At 51.5% G+C, this 17,515-nt stretch overlaps 8 protein-coding genes across 8 annotated transcripts; 5 read left to right on the top strand and 3 right to left on the bottom strand.

Annotated features, from left to right (window-relative positions):
• The first annotated feature begins 526 nt into the window (after positions 1-526).
• Positions 527-2,082, top strand: BDW74DRAFT_141503 (alpha/beta hydrolase). Its single transcript, XM_073722561.1, has 2 exons — positions 527-1,006; positions 1,084-2,082. Exons 1-2 carry the CDS (start codon positions 580-582, stop codon positions 1,755-1,757), a joined length of 1,101 nt encoding a protein of 366 aa, XP_073589347.1. The 5' UTR covers positions 527-579; the 3' UTR covers positions 1,758-2,082.
• On the top strand, positions 2,020-2,504 carry BDW74DRAFT_141501 (uncharacterized protein). Its single transcript, XM_073722560.1, has one exon. The coding sequence runs from the start codon at positions 2,082-2,084 to the stop codon at positions 2,421-2,423; it is 342 nt and encodes a 113-aa protein (XP_073589346.1). The 5' UTR covers positions 2,020-2,081; the 3' UTR covers positions 2,424-2,504.
• BDW74DRAFT_141500 (uncharacterized protein) lies at positions 2,494-3,062 on the top strand (the record flags this gene model as incomplete). The annotated part of the gene is made up of 1 exon (XM_073722559.1): positions 2,494-3,062. A coding segment is annotated over exon 1 (305 nt), but the record flags the coding sequence as incomplete, so codon positions are not given.
• Positions 3,063-4,274: 1,212 nt separating this feature from the next.
• BDW74DRAFT_887 (uncharacterized protein) lies at positions 4,275-5,048 on the bottom strand. Its single transcript, XM_073733992.1, has one exon. The coding sequence runs from the start codon at positions 4,923-4,925 to the stop codon at positions 4,407-4,409; it is 519 nt and encodes a 172-aa protein (XP_073589344.1). The 5' UTR covers positions 4,926-5,048; the 3' UTR covers positions 4,275-4,406.
• Positions 5,049-5,429: 381 nt separating this feature from the next.
• On the bottom strand, positions 5,430-9,956 carry BDW74DRAFT_184459 (fungal specific transcription factor domain-containing protein). The gene is made up of 11 exons (XM_073730821.1): positions 9,274-9,956; positions 8,943-8,994; positions 8,706-8,844; positions 8,077-8,166; positions 7,946-7,976; positions 7,528-7,823; positions 7,170-7,480; positions 6,698-7,114; positions 6,409-6,644; positions 6,148-6,331; positions 5,430-6,102 (listed from the first exon to the last, which is right to left on the bottom strand). The coding sequence occupies exons 1-11, from the start codon at positions 9,579-9,581 to the stop codon at positions 5,845-5,847; spliced, it is 2,322 nt and encodes a 773-aa protein (XP_073589343.1). The 5' UTR covers positions 9,582-9,956; the 3' UTR covers positions 5,430-5,844.
• Positions 9,957-10,156: 200 nt separating this feature from the next.
• BDW74DRAFT_172092 (uncharacterized protein) lies at positions 10,157-10,909 on the top strand (the record flags this gene model as incomplete). The annotated part of the gene is made up of 2 exons (XM_073727442.1): positions 10,157-10,445; positions 10,509-10,909. The coding sequence occupies 2 exons, from the start codon at positions 10,157-10,159 to the stop codon at positions 10,907-10,909; spliced, it is 690 nt and encodes a 229-aa protein (XP_073589342.1).
• Positions 10,910-11,556: 647 nt separating this feature from the next.
• On the top strand, positions 11,557-13,778 carry BDW74DRAFT_184455 (MFS transporter; the record flags this gene model as incomplete). The annotated part of the gene is made up of 7 exons (XM_073730820.1): positions 11,557-11,935; positions 11,988-12,176; positions 12,230-12,266; positions 12,316-12,446; positions 12,496-12,539; positions 12,586-13,240; positions 13,294-13,778. The coding sequence occupies 7 exons, from the start codon at positions 11,557-11,559 to the stop codon at positions 13,626-13,628; spliced, it is 1,770 nt and encodes a 589-aa protein (XP_073589341.1). The 3' UTR covers positions 13,629-13,778.
• A 336-nt stretch (positions 13,779-14,114) lies between these two features.
• Positions 14,115-15,593, bottom strand: BDW74DRAFT_164499 (major facilitator superfamily domain-containing protein; the record flags this gene model as incomplete). The annotated part of the gene is made up of 6 exons (XM_073726272.1): positions 14,115-14,245; positions 14,299-14,312; positions 14,349-14,950; positions 14,992-15,301; positions 15,338-15,420; positions 15,474-15,593. The coding sequence occupies 6 exons, from the start codon at positions 15,591-15,593 to the stop codon at positions 14,115-14,117; spliced, it is 1,260 nt and encodes a 419-aa protein (XP_073589340.1).
• Positions 15,594-17,515: the final 1,922 nt, after the last annotated feature.

Raw genomic sequence — 17,515 nt, 5'->3', positions numbered from 1 at the left:
TGCATCGTCCTGCTCTCAGAGGCGACAGTTGCTGCCTCGCGTCTGCCTCCGACAGACACGCGGGGAACGGCGCGAAGTCACGTGCACCGATTGCCTTTTGTTTTGAGACGGAAATTGATCTGTCTTCTACTCCTCTGTCAACTCAGAGGGAGTTGAACCACTGAGATTGCTCGCGATAAGCCATTGTAGCCATATGATCAACCGTGGCCGTACAACATGGACCTGTCCGTATACATTGGGCGTTTATCCACCGTACTTGATTGAATCCGTCTCCTCTTCCGAGGAAGGAAGAACAGGGCCCATCATGGCCTAGCGACAGCCAAGAGGAGCTTTCTCCGTTAAATGAGGCTTGACTCTTAATAATATGGCTTACTTTACAGCTTCAGCTCCATTTTACCAAGTATAATTCTCGGCCACCATACTTCATATTGGCCTCTAACCCTAATAGGAACAGTTCAGGCCCCCGAGTGGTACCACTTTGAGGCTGAGAACGGGACATGAATTCCAGCGTCACAACCTTGACAACATTCAGAGACTACATAGTGCAAATACTTAGGTTCATATTCGAATAATTGAACCATGGCAGACTCAACAAACCCCCAGGCCCTTCTCACCTCGCCAACCTACCATCATCACATAACTATCCAGACCTCCATCCCCAATGGCCCCCGCAATATTTCCTATACCGATTTCGGCTGTCCCACCGGCCCAGTTCTTCTCTTTCTCCCCGGAATGTTTGCCTCGCGATTCCTGGGCCTACCATTGCATGTCCTCGCCGAGCGCGCAGGCGTTCGGTTGATTGTCATCGATAGGCCTGGTATAGGCGGGTCAACGGGAGTTCGGGTCGAAGAGCGAATTGATGCCTGGGTCGATATGCTGCCGCGGTTCTTGGAGCAACTCGGTATCCGTCGGGTCAGCCTGGTGAGCCATAGTGCGGGGACGGTGTATCTGTTGAATACGCTTGCAAGGTGTCGGGGTGTCGTGAACAGGGAAATATTCTTCTTGGGTAAGTACCTACACGATACCAAACTATCAACTGCTTTGAATATGGTAAACCACGAGCTATGTATTAATACCTCCAAGCGCCCTGGGTTGACCCCGCTCACTCCCATGTCACGTCAATGCAAATGGCGCAGTATCTTCCAACCAAAGCATTCAACCTGTGGCACCATATCCCGCGGTTCTTCGTGACACAGGCGAGTCCCATGCTGGCGTCCAGTGGTACTATGATGCGAGGGATATCGTCGGTCTCGTTACCGGGAACGAACAACAATACCCAAGCAGAGGAGGACAAGACATTTCTTGAGGCAAACTGGCGGCGCATTGAGCGTGACTATGGCGTTCCTAAAGAAGAGTCGGCCGAGCTCTCTCGGCTGGCGGTAGATGCCATGTTCAAAGAGGAAACGGTGGGAGCGAACGATGAAGCGATTATATGTCTGAGGAAAGGAGAGGCAGGTAGTAACTGGGGGGCTTGTTCGGATTATAGGAAGTGCGTGAAGGACTTAGGAGAGACCGAGCAGGCTGCCGGCCGGAAATTGGTTGTTCGGGCATACTTTGCTGAGAAGGATGCGATGGTGGGCAGCAAAGGCCAGAGTTATTTCGAGGGGTGTTGGAGGGCCGAGGAATTGCAGGGGATCGACTTCCAGTGCAGGGTTGTCAGTGGTACGGATCATGATACTGTTTCTCAGTCAGTCGAGGTCTGGGAGGAGATCCTGCGGGCTGTGAAAAAGGCAAGTCAGAACCATTCTCTTTGGTGAGCCCTATTCATGCGGGTGGACGCTTTAGGGACCCGAAGCACAAGTTAGAAAAATATTCCTGAGCTCAAACCCGAGTTTGCCTGACCGATGAGGTTGAACTCGCCCGTACGGTTTTCACTTCTCTTACGCCTTAGGGTTAGGATGCCCATGGTACATAGTACGCTCAAGCTTCGAACCGAGACGTCTGGCCCCTGAGCCGCTTCTAGCGCAACATGTATCTTATCTTTAGCTGATCTACCAACTGCATATGGAATGGATAAAACCCGTCTCCTCTCATGGTGTCGAGTTAGGGCTTCTCGAGTGCTGGGATGAGAGTATGCTGCAATGGTTTCTCATTCGAAAACCGTGGGGGAATCAGGAACCTGCGTACGAAACGGCACCTGCCACATGTTCAAACCGGCAAATGGGCAAGGACTCATCCATTCTCCGGCCCGTTCCGCACTGGCAGGGTCAATGAAGCCCTTTGTCCATTCGACGTTGTATCGTAGGGTATATGCATACCCGCGTAGGTACTTCTTCCTTCCAGAGCTCGCGTTCCCTGCTTGCACTATGGTCTTCAGCTGGGTCTTGTTCCTTCCTCCCAAGCTAGGGGTGCTTGCCACTTATGGGACCTTATGGCCATGCTCGCCCCTTCCTGTTGTGCTGGAACTGGGCTGGCTGTTATGATCGCAGCCCGCGCTGTCCGTTCTCTTCCTCTTCTCCTCAAGATCGTTTCGATATCCGACTTCGTCACGATCACGTATCGACGCAAACCAAAGCTAAGTACATCCCATTACCCACACCATGGCTGATGAGAGTCCGGCTGACCGTGTTTGGCACGTCTTGGCTTTCTTCTTCTGTCTGTTTTCTATTCTTGGGAAGGAGTGGGCTCAAAGGTGGCCTCTCTTCAAGTGGATCTGCCCCCGTGCTTGGGACGAGAGGAGGAAGCACAAGACCACTGAAGAGGGCTTGGGCGCTGTGGGTCTCTGGGGACCGAAGTCGTGTGTCTCCGGACGGAAGTGAAGCGCTTCGTCGCCTGATAGTGAACTCCCGCTCCGACTACTTGAAGGCGCAAGAGGAGAACCGGATCCTGAAGGAGAGAAGCGACGCTCGTGAGTAGAGCAATCGAGGAACGAAAAGGCATACGGGGAGGAACTGGCCGGACTGCGGACCGAGCTGAAAGCTGTCTTAGACGGCCAGAAGGCGAGGAAGGATGCACTCTACTCTTTCTGCGAACGGTACACCTTGCGGGAGAGAGCGACTCAACTCAAACGATCAATATCAGCACCGGCTGGATCGAGGGTTTCCTGCAGCGCCTGAGGGAGAGAGGACGAAAGTCAACCCTGACGATCCCCGCCGATTAGAGGCAAGTCGGTTGGGGGGAGGGGCCACCAGCGACGAACTCGCACTTCTACGCAGTGCTGGTGACTAGTAGCCTTCGGGTGAAGCCAAGACGAGTTCATATTCGATTATCCCATACTCCGCTCGACCGGACGCATTGCCTTGTCAGTCATAACCCAGAGAGCTGCTTCCGCCAGGATGCGCAACTCACGCCTCTCTCGAGAACCTTTGAAAGCGTTCGCCCGGACTGTGGCCATACCTCCAATCGTCTTTCGACTCTGCCGGCATACCGCACTTCCTCGATGATCGTATAATCTCGATCCTCCCACACCCTCAACTTTCCTGTGAGGCCATCGACGGTCTATTGGGCTTCGACCAACAGACGGGATACCTTGTGACCCTGGATGGTGTTCGAGTATTACGGATACATGTTTTGTATGGCGGCTGCCGAAGTGTGAATGTTCTTTAATTTCTCAACTAGTACAATGCAGGATTATTTTTGATCATCGGATTTACCATTCTATCATAGATCCAACGCTTAGCAGCTCGGCAATATCGCCTTTGCTCTCTTTATAGAACCTCACTTCAGCAACGGCGGAGTAGCGAATCAAGCAAGAGCGCAGCCACCCGGCCCATTGACGGGTAGAAGAACATTTCAATCGACTATGGAGTACCATGCATTCCTATCCTGAGGCTCTCTAAATCCGCTCATACCACCATTGTTCATTGCATTACCCAGATACCGAGAACCCTTCCACCAGCATCGAAAACTCTCCAGCTCATACAAGGTTTGGTCGGGATCGTTTCGCATGGCTCCTAGATCGCGTCCGCCTCGGAAAGCGATGTGCAGGCCGTCGTCAACTGCAGCCCAACCAGCAAATCTTTGTATCACACGAGCCGCATTCGTCTTTGTGTGGCACGTCGGACACATAGGCTCTGTAGAGCGAAGCGAGGGCATGGCGGTGCGGGCACAACAACACCGGCTCGATGTCGTGCGGCGGTCGATAGCTTTCTCGGCAGTCGAAATAATCGCCGAGATATTTGTGCGGCGCCGACCAGTAGACATCGTATCTGGTCGTGGCTACCGGGCAGTTGTCAGTCTTGAGGGTAAGCATGATCTTGAGGACGACGAAGGCGTCAGGTTGGCTTGTCACCGAACATCAGTGAACCAGCATCCTCCTACCGCTGAGCATTTGTAGCTGGAATTGCTGACGGATGGCTCGGTGGAGGAATTGGCTCGGTGTCCCTGTCTGTATCCAGGCTGCCAGCTCTACACCATTTGAGTAAGTCAGAGCAAGGCAAACGCATAGATCAACAACACCCGCACGATTATCGCAATATCGGTCGCAAGATGGTATGGTGGACTGCGAATTTAAAACACTCTTTCGGGTGAAGCTTGAGACGGCCACGGCAATATAGCCAGCGGGCGTCTTCCAGCTTGAGCAGGAGCTCATTCCGTAGGCTACCCATACCAAATTGTTTGCATGAGGGTAAAGGGTAAGCCAGATACCTCGGCCAGGCCAGTTGCTCGTTGCCGTGGGCAGAGCGTAGCAGTCTGTAGAGAGGCTTGCAGGTGAGTGCCAGACAGGCCTGGGATACTAGTGGCAAGTGCGGTATGATAAGAAGCAGAATTTCAAGCGGCAATTCTAGTAACAAAGACGAGTTGAGCTCCTCTTGGAATGTCAGACGCTCGTAACCTCGTCGTCGCGTGAGAATTCCAAAGAAGGCCAAGCCCTTTTTGATGCGGAGCCTCATCGTTGATGAACCAGCTTGCTTGGGACGAGACGAGTTGATGAGGACTTTCAGATCGACTGTGGGACCAAAGGTCGTCATGATACTTATATCCATCCGGAAACTGTGTCCGCGTGGCCATTGCGTGGTCTAGTGATCTATGACTCTTATCTGCGGATCTTGCTACTGGACCACACATCCAGTTCCATCGTCATCAAGCTCAATAGTTTGGGTTCACCACATGGCGATTAGCGGCAGAGCAACGATTAGACGGAAACGAGCTTACTTAGGCAGCAAGACTAACTGGTCAGCTCTGTCCGCAACAATTATCCCGAGGTTGAAGCCAGGTGACTGAAATCTCATTATGAAAGGTTGCACTTGGTTTCAGAAAACAGGGCGGAAATTGAAGGTAACGCCCGAGTACGTGCTATGTAAAGGAAGGTGCATTATTCTGGAAAGGCGCACATGGGGAGGTCAGGGTTTGGTACAGACGGGCCAAGGCCAGGTCCCAAACCATCGCTCGCGTTCTCTTAGGTACGGCGTTACGTTCTGAGCATGGTGTCCGCGAACTGTGTGAAATGTCGTGAAATTTGTTCCCGGACGTTGAGACGGAACGATGCTGGGTAGCAGTTTCATGTCATATGAGGAGTCTGTTGGTATATAAGGACAGGCTTCATAGCCAATTGGTTTTTATGGCCCAGCGGTATAATGTGCTGACAGAGTCGGATTCTGGTCGCGTCGGGGTTGGAATATGACCAAGATGAAATATATATCGCAGTGAAGAAAAGCAATGTGGTAAGTATGGGTTTCGACGGCTACTTGTTGGTGTTTCTTTTCCTGAAGGTCAGAAAATAAGACCATTAGACAACTCACATCAGGGATTTGTATACCGTGCTGGATTCTCGGAAGTCCGCCGTCTAGACTACTCAAACATCTTACCGCTTAATCAATAGTCAAGACGTTCACCGGGTAGGCAGTATATCCGTCGCCATGCTCACCTGGAACCCCAGGTTCAGAGAAGATATCAGACGACTTCTCAGCCATGAAATGAATACATATCCGCGGTCAGCCAGCCAGCAGGGACCTCGCTATTGAAAAGCTGCCACATAAGTCCCTCGGCTGAAAAGTCTATTCCAGTGCTTGGGAATTGCATGGATTCGTTATTCAGGAGGTTGATGTCGGGGCCGCCGCCACCATAGTTGACTTGGGGGACAGCATTGACAGGAGCCATAACATTGGCAGTGGTATGATCATTCGTTGCAGAAGTGACAGACGTCCCTGCTTCCTGCTGAACCTGTACGGCTGCAGGCGGATTGCCTGGTCTCGTTGAGTCGGCAACGTCCGTATCTCTCTCCACAAACAAGGGCTCACACATCCTCTCCAAAGACTGCAGCAGGCCCAGCAGCTTCCCTAGATGGGGATCTTGTTTAAACTGAGACAGGCTCTCCGTGATGCTTCGCATGAGGTTATAGTCGTTACGATCTAGGGTGCCAATTATATGACAAAAGACCACAAAAAAGGCGCTCAGGGGGTATAGGAATAGTGTCCTGTATCAGCAACATTAGAAGCTGAAGTAGCAGAACCAAAGGGGGCGTCAGACCATGTCAGAAATGACGGGTACGGATCGCCGATTGACGGCTCGACCGGATGCTGATGCTGTTGGAGAAATCGGAACGCTTGGAGGCATTTTCGAGCATTTAGCAAGCATTGCCTGTGTATCAGCGGAGTAAAGAAGCTTTTCAGGCGTGTTCGCTGCACTTCCACGAATATGGCGTAATAGCAAAAGTCAAATGAGGCCCAGTCATATTGGACAATCTTCGAGAGCGCGTCGCGATTCTAGCATAATCTGTCTTAGCAAGTTGCTTGGTATAAACGCAGTTGAGACATACCGCTTGCAATGTCGGAAGCATACTGAGCATCTTCGTCTCCAAAGCCTGGCATGTCTCGACGACCGCCTTTGGCTCGTTCGACTTGGAATTGGATACCCTGTGTAGTTCTCCTTGAATCACGGCGAGCTCAAGCACAGTGCGAAAGACGCCACCGTATGGTGAAGACGGATCCAGGGTTATTAGGTCGACAGGGGAAACTTCCAGCTCGGGTAATGAGACGGGTCGACCTAGGAGAGAGCTCAACGTTCTGTCGAGATAATAGCACCAGCACACGGCACTATAGATCTCTTCTTCGATTTCTGTGTATGTTTGTGATTTATGGATCTTGTGATAATTGAGGGCGGTGATTTGTCGAGCCGCATAGGAAATGACGAGCCAACACTGGTTGAATCTCCCCAAATGCTGCATGAGCAGGGCCTGTGGTAAGTGTTAAGAAGTCTGCATCGACACAGAAAGAACAACGTGGACTCACGCTAGAAACCAGCGACTGTATGGATACCAAATCAGGCCATTGCAGCGGGTTGAATTGGCGAATGCTCTTGACCGCTGCGCGCGTATATAGTTTCTTTGACTGTGAGAGCTGGCGTCTGATAGCCTGGTTTTCGGTGGCACGATAGAGTCGAAACGAACGAAATACTGCCTTAACATAAGCGCAAATGGAGTATTGATGGAATAGCCGCCCGTTCGGATCGAGATCTCCCTCTAACAAAGCAGTGGCCATCCGCTCGTATGCACTGTCGGAAATGTGGTCTGGCCATTCATTGCCTACCGACTCCGTAGGGCCTGGTCGAATAAGCAATGGTAGTCGCTCATGATCCAGCGCTGCTTACCTCGTAGAAGCATGAATAGCATTTCCCGAGGAGGGGATTCGGGGACGTCATGTGCGTCGTCCAATGGATCGTCCACGGCCGTGTCAGCTTGGTGACGCTCAGTAGCGGCAATTTCTGTCACCAGTTGAAGGGCAGATCTCAATATATCCTGTCGCTCCTGGTTAAACCTAGAGTCGTCTAGCTCCAGTTGTATGATGTTCTTGGCTTGGATGGCATGGTAATTTGAGGCATTGTCACCTTCTGTCGATGGGGTCATCGGAGACGTCTCCCTCGTTCGTTGATGATAGACGCCGGGGCTTTGCCGCAGGATTGCTTGTCCTCCTAACGGGCTGCCTACAGCTAAGCTTTGTGGGGGTTCGGCCATGGTCCTGAGCCTGGTTAGCCTCCAGTCCATGCCATAGATAACGCCTGCGCTTACCTGCGTATCCGACTTACAGGTCCACGAAGATCTATTATCGACTCGGATATCGGATCACTACGAAATAGTATTAGTAGATGCGAAGAGAGTATAGACCCCGGTCGTGATCCTCTCCCAAGGGGGTAACAAACTCTGGCAGTGTCCTTTTTCTAGAGGACCTCCCCTGCCGCAAGCGTTGGCATTCCGCACCAGCATCAACGCAATTGGCACAAGGTAGTCGCCTATCGCATTTTACCTGATCAAGATGGAAGGCATCAGATCCGGGCAGCCAAAAAGACGCGCATGTGTCAAATAAGGTCTATACCTTTCTGCCATAACACAGATCGCACTGGAACGTTTCGTCAGCCTTGGTCTGGGATTGAATAATGGGCAAACAGCGCAATCCGTGGAGCTTACAGCAGGAAGTATGTCGCCAGCAATAAAAGAGCTTTGGGACATGGTCAGCGCACGTTGGGCCAAGGAAAGGAGCGAGGAAGAGTGGATTTGAAGCTTCAGGTGAGCAGATGACTAAGCAGGGTCCTTCCACATTTGGAGTCGACTCGTTTGACTCATTCAGCGATCTTCAGTGTGTTCTCTCTGCCTTCTAGATTTATTCTTGTCTTGCCCAAGCATGGTCATCTAGACCTGTCGATTGCTACTTCTTTTATGCCTCCGGGGGTGAGCACAGCACAACTACTGCGATTCGAATTCAATATATATTTTTGAAACAAGATTCACCACGGCAAATCCTTCCCATCATAGACATTCTTCCCGTTAGAACCATCCCATCCAGGCACGCGGATGCTCTTGAAACATCCATTGTCCTCAGGCTTGAGGTTCACCACGATCTCCATCACGGCCTCCGCCCCTTCGGGTACTGTCAGATCAGCGTTCTCCCCGCCCATATCGCTCTGTAACCACTGGAGAAGGATCAGTAACGGTGATAGCGTACCCAAGCAGTGGAAAACTTACCCCCGGATTGACGGCAACGATAATGAAGCCCTCGTCTTTGTAGGACAGCGCATATTGGATGGTAAGTGCATTTTGTGCAGTTTTGCTGATCTTGTACGCTGGGCAGGGGTGCGCAATGCTTGCGACTAGCGCTAGGGACCCGTAGCCGCTTGAGCTGCAATAGGAAAGATGTCAGCGACGCAGTCTGGAAGGGGCTCGGATGGACGGACATGTTGAGGATCTTCTTCACAGTGCTGTTTTGCATCAGAGGTATGTACTTCCGAAGAACATTATGCGCTCCAACTACGTTGACTGACAGTTGAAAGTCAAGGTCGGACCTGTCCCATTCTCGTTAGATCCAAGCACAGCAATATGAATAGGGCTTGAACAAAGCATACATTTCAGCAGTCTTCCCAAGCGTCACGCTAAAAGCACCCGCACAATTGATGAGGATGTCCAGGCTTCGGCCCTGCAAGATCCCTCGTACCTCCTCGGCCGACTTGGTAACACTCTTCTCATCGGACAAGTCTAGGACGACAAAGACCGTCGATCCATTCGACTGCAAGATTGCTTCCTTCAATGCAGGCGAACAATTTCGAGCTGTAGCAATCACCAAGCCTCCCTGCTTACCGGCTTGAGCGGAGAACCGTCTCACCAATTCAAGGCCGAGGCCTCGCGAGCTGCCAGTAATGAGAATGGTCGACATGATTGCTGGATGAATGCAGATGCTTGATAGAATTGGGCTACGGTACAGGGAGAGACATCCTTATAAGGTGCCGGCAGACGGAGGTGACACAAGAGCGACTCCACCCATTCGCCCTACGAGGACGAGCAATAGAGCATATGGAGTACTCTGTCCTTTGTTCAACTGTGGCTTTTAGTCATTGCTTATGGTCTAGCTTACCTACCAAGTCCAGGTTTCTCTCAACTCAATTCAACACAGGTGCGAATCGGCATTGACCGGCATCTACTCCGGAGTACGCCACTACCTACCGATTTGGGTAGCTAGAGCAGATCGACTCGAGCAGGACTGTTCAAACTTTCGGGAGCCGTTACCTCGGAGTTTTGGAGACCAGTGTGTTGTGTGTTGTCGGCCTCCGAACAAAGAAACCATGCATGGATGGGGCCTGCTCGGACTTCCGAACCAAAGCGGTTTAGCTCGGGACTCATGCCCTAAGAGCAGATCCCATGCAGAGATGTGGACATCGTCTAAACATTTAATTATAATTATACTTAGTTATCCTCTGATGTGAGTCACTATGATCGAGAACGAAAATTAAGATGCCGCCCGCAATATCCTGGAGGCTCCTCGGCGGCACCCTCACAGCAGGGGGCACCTGCACGATCCTCTCCTTCATCTATGCAACCCGAGATATCGAGTTCACTCCCCTGGAAGCGTTAGATCCAATCTTCCACTCGGAGCACTTCAAGCGATGTAACCCCAACGGCAATCCCACCATCCACGACTTGCATGTTCAGAAGGTACCGCTGTCGCGAATTAATCCTTCGTTACGGGCGGACCATGACAAACTTCTCGAGCGGTATTGCGGCGGAGTCTGGGGCGGGTTAGGTTCGAGACCCATACTTAGCAGCTTTTTTAGTAGTGTATCAGAATCTAACATTCATACTGCAGGCTTCGCACCCCAACGCCTCCTCCTTACACGAGCTCACAAACACGAAGACGACGCCAGTCCAGCATCATTATGGACCCTTACCGATCTGCTCGCATCCCAATACAATGCGGGCACCGACATCGCGGGGCACTTCGAGGTAGTCGAGCGCTCGAAAAAGTCGATCCTCATCCGTGGCGGCGACAAGATCTCGAATCGCGGACTGCGTCCAATGGACGGGTTCATTGAGCTCTCGGCCTCGATGGATCCGCAACGTGATATCGTTGAATTTGGATGCAAGACTGTCTTCTTTCAGGGCCTTGGAGAATCGAAGAAGCTGCCGATGCCAGGGCCTGTGATCTGGCTGCATGAGCTGTATGCGAAGGCGCTTTTGGCGTCGGGGGTACGGCATGTGCTTGGGTGAGGATGATATGGGTTTTGTCCATTGTACTATAGAGAATATATGCTAGAATTGCATCCCTGAATCAAGGGCGCGGTAGAAATGCTGGCAGAATTCATAGCGAGTTCAGGTTGGAGCTGCGAATAATGATTGCGGGTGACCGCGAGCCTGAGTAGGCGGCTGAGTCTCAACGTTGGAGGTGTTTCGTAGGGCTGCCAAGATGGCAATCGGCGAGTCTAGATCTCTGAGCAAAGTGAGTTGAGTTTGTACTTTTTGTTTTTGTTTGGGGTCCCCAGTAAGATGTCGTCATCGATCTGGATTAGAAATGGGAGCAGCTGCAAGCTCGTGATGCGTAATCAAAATCGCGGAGAAGCTGCTTAGCAATCCTGACCCAACTCCGCTGATTTGCTGCTACAACATACAGCTGTCTCTGACCATGGATCTAAGGCAGTGTTGGCAGATCTACTCAGAGAATAACTCGGTTTCGATTGCTTTCTCGGATGAATTAGAGACCAGCGCATTATTAACAATCATGGCTTGCAAGATTCGTTCTGCGGTTATAAGAGGCCGCGGATACACTGTGACAACATGGCCTTCGACAACAACAATAACATCTGTCAACAGTTCGCGGATACAGTTCCTCTTCACAACTGCATTCTTCCGTGACCATTATGTTGGACGCCATTCGTGATTCGCCCTTTGGACTTACAGTTCGCTTCTTCAGCAAAAACAAGCGACTGCGACACATCGAGGAGACAGATACCTTCCAACATCCATACTATCCAACAATTTCAGATGACAATGTTGCAGACGGTGAGAAACACGACGCACCGTCTCCAGGCACTCTCAGCAGATCGTCGTCTTCGTCGTCCACGTTAACGGATCTCGAAAAAGCCGATACGAATCTCAGCGACGACGAACTTGACCAGAATATAATCGAACGCCTGGTAACACAGCAAAGTTACCATGAGCTCGCGAAGAGCCAAAGCAGACCGATCAAACCTACCCAGACAAGTGATGGTCTCATTTTGGTCGATTGGTACACGACAGGTACCTACTCTATACATTCGACTTGGTTCGGGCAGTATACTGACTCGTGCAGATGATCCTGAGAATCCGCAGAACTGGAGTCCGCTCAAGAAGGCATTTGTGTCTTTTGTTATATGCTTTTACTCGTTTGTTGTCTACTTCGGTTCGTCGATAACAGTTGGCGCTGTACCGGAGATTGTCGAGAAGTTTGGGGTTAGCATTGAGATTTCGTCGCTGGCCCTCGCATTCTACGTTTTTGGATGTGAGTGTGACTCAAGCTTTGAGATCCATTGCTGTACTGATAATCGGTTGTAGATGGACTGGGACCATTGCTGTTCTCTCCCATCAGCGAGTGAGTTTTCTTCCCCGTGATGGTATAGTCTGTGTCTGACATCGCGCAGAATGACGACAGTGGGCAGGAACCCTCCATACATCATCACCCTCTTCCTCTATACGATGCTGTGGATTGGTGCTGCGACGGTCCAGAACTTCCCGGGCTATCTTGTTCTTCGCTTCTTGACTGGCTTCTTTGGTGGGTCTTGTAGCCCTAACTACTCGAACCAACTCTGATTATCTGCTAGGTTCTCCTGCACTTGCTACTGGAGGAGCTTCTTTTGGTGACATGGTTGGTATCACGTCCCTTGCTTTATGACAATGCTGACTGGTTGAAGTACCCCCTGATCAAAGTTCCATATGCACTCGTGCTCTGGGGAGCTGCCACCGTTTTCGGACCCGCTCTCGCCCCCGTCGTAGGAAACTTCAGCGCCCCAGCCATGAACTGGCACTGGGTGTCCTGGGAGATGCTCTGGCTCAGCGCCCCCGTTGTGCTCATCTGGTTCTTCTTCGTCCCTGAAACCTCAGCATCCACAATCCTCTACTACCGAGCTCGTCGTCTTCGCAGGATCACGGGAAACGACAAATACCGAACAAAGGACGAGATCGACCAGATCACTAACAAGACCACGACCAAGTCAATTATCTACGACGCTATCATGAAGCCGGCGCAGATAAACATTCTCGACCCAGCGGTCTTATTCTCAACCGTCTACACTAGTCTCATTTACGCCATCTTCTACTCCTTCTTCGAGTCGTTCCCGCTCATATTCGAGGCTATCTATCACTTCAATTTTGAGCTTACTGGTCTCCCCTTCCTTGCCGTCTTGCCTGCTCTTGCTATCGCGGCCACCTTCATCAGCCTCTACTGGCACTACTCTGTCGTCCGACACTTCCCAGCGAAGGGCTTCGAGGCATTCGGTGCGCCGGAGCGTCGTCTCGTACCCGGCCTAGTTGTTTCTGTCCTCACCCCAATTGGACTATTCATCACCGGTACGTACCATTTCCTCTCCAACCACTTCCACCAAGCATGCTAATTCCTATAGCATGGACCTCTCGCGCATCCATCCACTGGATCGTCCCGATAATTGGGTTAGCCCTGAACATAGTCGGAACATTCACGGTCATAGTCTGCATGCTTCAATACCTGGCATTCACATACCCACGGTACGCTGCCTCGCTATTTGCAGCAAACGACTTTGCGCGCTCGAGTCTTGCCGCTGGCGCGATTATGTTCTCGCGTCCTATGTTCCTGAATCTGGGTATTGCCTGGGGTATTAGTCTCTTGGCGCTTCTGGATGTTGTTTGCTGTGTGCTGTTGTTTGGACTGTGGAGGTATGGGGGCGTGTTGAGGGGGAGGAGTAAGTTTGCAGAGGCTTAGTGAAAGGGACTGCTACGGTATCTTGCACTGGCAAGATGAAAGCTTCTGGTCTCTGATGGTATATTGAATCATGTTGGAAGATGGGTTAGAATGGGTTTGGAGTTCGGAGTTGGTTTGATAGACCCGGTTTCTCTTTTATTTTGATATGGCTAGGATCCCCCATATATCCGCCCTAATTTCTAATATAATTCTCTATATTTCTCGACCATAAAAACCTGTAAACCTTGGACACCGAGCATAGGGGATCTTGGAAGGATGGCAGCATGCTGGTCACGGGACCGGGGCTTTCCCCTCTCGCAACGCTCACTTTCGTTTACTCTTCTTCGTCCCACCTCGATATCTCTACATGCACCTTCGTTTTGCAGGAAAGGCTTTGATGTGAGTCTCGCTTCTTTCATGAGCTCAAATTGTATGCGAACACGATAAGTCAGACCGCTATGACAGTTGGGAGACTTCGCTCCGGATCCCCTGGCGTGGTTTGAAGGCCTATATCATGGGGTATATATGCACGAAGAGGCCGGAGATAAACCCAACGCCAGCAATTCCGCATATCGTCAGCCATACAACTCCCACGGATGAAGCATAAGCTTGCTCCAGACCTGCTCGCTCACTGCTCCCTTGGCCAAGCTTTGAATGTATCAGACCAAAGTTGCTGCGTCGCTTGCCAGACTCTCGGCTTGAACACTGGATAAATCAGCCACGTGTGCTGGTTTGTCAAACCCGAGACGATTTTGTATGACTACGCCACCGATTGCGACGCCGACTGTCTGGCCGAGTGTGCGGAAGAAAGCTGCCATAGTAGCGGTTATGGAGAGGAATCGAACGTCTGCGGATGCCTGCACGGCAAGCATCATCGAGGTAAAGAGAGTGCCGAGGCCGAGGCCGGAAACGATAACAACGAATATCCACTTGGGGATACTGGTGCCCGCTTCGAGGAGGTAGAGAATCCCTATGCCCAGTGTGGTCAGGGCCCAACCCATCCAGATCGCCCAGCGGTAGCGACCAGTTTTGGCGATCACGATGCCTGTTATCGCAGAGAGGGGCGCCACCATGAGGGTCAGTGGGAGCATGGCAACACCTGCGACAACGGCGCTGTAAGTGAGGCAAGCCTCGTAGTAGAGCGGGAGGTAATAGAGAACACACCACATGACCATTCCATGCAGGAAACAGCCAAGGTAGTTTATTGCAGTGGTCGGATTGCGGAATATATGGATCGGAATCAGAGGTTGGCGAGGAATGAACGATTCATAAGCGACGATAGGGACCCGACAAAGAGGACACAACCTACGTAGTCCACCGAGGAGAGGCGTGTCCAAAGAGGGCTCTGGTCACGGTGCAAGCGCATAACGACTGGAATTAGGACCAAACCCAAGCCACAGAAGGGCAAGCTGATCCAAAAGATCCAACGCCATGCATTATCGGCCAAGGCACCGCCGACTACAGGACCAAGAACAGTCCCAAAGGCCCAGGTGACTGCGCGAAAGCTCATCCATTTCCCACGCTCGTGAAGAGGAATCAAGTCGGCAATTAATACTTCGGTAAGGGCAATGATGCCACCGCCGCCAATGCCCTGGATGCATCGACCAGCCAGAAGGAGGCCGAAATGCTGCGAGACGGCGGCTAGGATAGCGCTAAGAGTGAATGCAACGACTGCTCCGAACAGCATCCGCGCACTGCCAAAAATTTCAGAGCACAGTGTGAAGACGGACTAGATGACACAAGAGCAGACGAGGAAGGATGTTCCCGACCAGAAGGCTTCGACTGCCGTACCACCTAGGTCTTCCGAAATCCTCTATCACGGCGTTAGCAGTCAACACGGCTTGGTCAAGAAAACAGACAATATACTGGAATCGCTACTGAAATGGAGGTTGCGTCAAGCGCAGCGGCAAAGTTTAAAAGACCAATAACCCCAAAGATGCATCGCAGCCGCCAATCTGGCCGAAATGTATTCTCCTCGGCAGTCATCTTCGATGAATTGGATGCCAGCTGCAAGTCTACAACGAATTTCTAGGAACAGGCGAAGTGATATACCAAGGAAACGACTTCAACTCGGCCTACAGACGGTTCTTTTTACCTTAGGGCAACTAATTTCTTCGACGGCAAGCGGTCTGAATCAATCGACAATTTGACACAGTTTGAGCACAAATTACGCGGCAATCATCAGCCATATGATCAATGGCGCGGGTCGATGGCGTCGGTCGCGGCCCTCAGCTGAAGATTACTAGCTAAATGGTCCGCAGCGCTTCGATCCTACTCGTGGGAAAGGTCGGCAAAAGAAAAAGGAAGCATGATATGGAGCTAGTATGCGTTAAGAGTTCCGTATTCGGGCATTTCGGGAAAACTTTTCGGACTGTACAAGATCTACTGTACAGAGCCCTAACGCTGCAGGCTAAGCTCCGATCGATCGGCACTATCAACTACTAGCACTATACGCTACTGTACGGTGTACGCATTGCCAGGGTGCCACGTTCGCTCAATAGTGTGCAGATTCGACTGTCCGAAGTACTCCGACGCTACTACCGTATATACATCAATGATCGCCTTCAGCTGCCAACTCGATTGCCCTCCGCGCCACATTGACACTCTTCATCAGGTCATAGTGGGCCCCTGCCCCGGGGACCGCGTGCCCACCAGCGTGCACGTAGCAGAACAGACGCTCCTGTGGCACCAATTTCTGCAGTTCCGCGGCCTTGGCCCGGTCTGGATCATGGCGGCCCCAAATCAAGGCGGTTGGCACGGTGAATTCGCCCTGATGCTGATCAAAGTCAATTTCCCTGACTTTTCCACTTTTTTGGAATTCCTCGTGATCCATAGCTCCCAGCCGAGGGGAGAAGAAGATAGCACACTTGAACGGTAGGGGCTTCTGCTCCTGGATATAGCGCAAGCTCAATGTGGATGCCACTATTATGCCTTGGCTGAAGGCGATCACTCCGTCAAACGGGCCTTCGACTTTGATAAGTTCCTCCAGGTCGTCCACAGCCTGGAGAGATGGAGTGGCGGCGGGGTCAAGATCGAAGTAGGAAAAGCCGCCAGCCTCAGTGGGGAATATGTTTTTGAGCTCTGCAATAGGAATGAGAATCATGTTTCTGCTCAACTGGGTAGGGTCAACGGACCTTCGTCTAGAGGCTCATTGAACATGCCCTCGACAAAATCATAGGTATGCCCGTCACCCAGCTCATAGCGGAAGGCAGCTGCACACTGTCAAGAACACGGCCAATGGCTTCAATATCGATTGTTACTAACCTGTTTGGGTCTCCAAGATCTACCGGGACAGATGTTAGCAACAATTAGCTCTGCAGTCTAGTGTCTGAGATGGCGTATACTTGCCTTGGAACTGGTCCCGGTCCCATGAAGGCTGCAGGCGTCAGTGGCGGAACCTACAAGCACAGGGTCTAACCGACGTACCAGAGGAAATGCATCTTTGACTGTTGACTGTGAGACTGAGAATGAATCTGATTGTGGTTCGAATGGCGTGCCAGGATAGTCCGAGGTTACCCCCCTTTTATCACCAAAACCTAGATGAACAGCAGGTTTCTGAACGACCACAAGGGCTCTGGAAATAATAGCCGGCGCTTGGACCGGATGATGACGCTTCCTCTGTTCGGCGATGCCGTGACGGTGTGATGAATTGATGATCATCGACAGCGAAGCGCACAGTTCGGGCTGTCGGCTGAGCGATGAGCAAACAGAAATCCATCTACTGGAACGCAGATACGGCCCATCAAGCAGTTCATCCACTTGTCTTCTTGCGCGCTTCATGGTATCCAGGTCCGGGCGTCGCCGCTTCCGATAAATACTCCGTGGACCTGGGTCCTTGTCGGTGTGGGTCCGACTCTTTCGTCAAAGAATCGAGGTAGATCTGCGTTTTGGATAGCACAGTGGAAATC

Source organism: Aspergillus multicolor, assembly GCF_047715735.1.
Source record: "Aspergillus multicolor strain CBS 133.54 unplaced genomic scaffold BDW74scaffold_1, whole genome shotgun sequence".
Taxonomy (NCBI): domain Eukaryota; kingdom Fungi; phylum Ascomycota; class Eurotiomycetes; order Eurotiales; family Aspergillaceae; genus Aspergillus; species Aspergillus multicolor.
This window is presented reverse-complemented; position numbering and strand designations above follow the sequence as displayed.

Bases quoted from the DNA above. Each gene is read 5' to 3' on its own strand.
- BDW74DRAFT_141503 (XM_073722561.1), top strand. From the start codon at position 580: ATGGCAGACTCAACAAACCCCCAGGCCCTTCTCACCTCGCCAACCTAC. The intron at 1,007-1,083 runs GTAAGTACCTAC...AATACCTCCAAG, and splicing joins CAGGGAAATATTCTTCTTGG to CGCCCTGGGTTGACCCCGCT.
- BDW74DRAFT_141501 (XM_073722560.1), top strand. From the start codon at position 2,082: ATGGTTTCTCATTCGAAAACCGTGGGGGAATCAGGAACCTGCGTACGA.
- BDW74DRAFT_887 (XM_073733992.1), bottom strand. From the start codon at position 4,925: ATGGATATAAGTATCATGACGACCTTTGGTCCCACAGTCGATCTGAAA.
- BDW74DRAFT_184459 (XM_073730821.1), bottom strand. From the start codon at position 9,581: ATGTCGACCATTCTCATTACTGGCAGCTCGCGAGGCCTCGGCCTTGAA. The intron at 6,332-6,408 runs GTCTGACGCCCC...ATACCCCCTGAG, and splicing joins TACCCGTCATTTCTGACATG to CGCCTTTTTTGTGGTCTTTT. The intron at 6,103-6,147 runs GTTGCCGACTCA...GCAGCCGTACAG, and splicing joins TTGTGGAGAGAGATACGGAC to GTTCAGCAGGAAGCAGGGAC.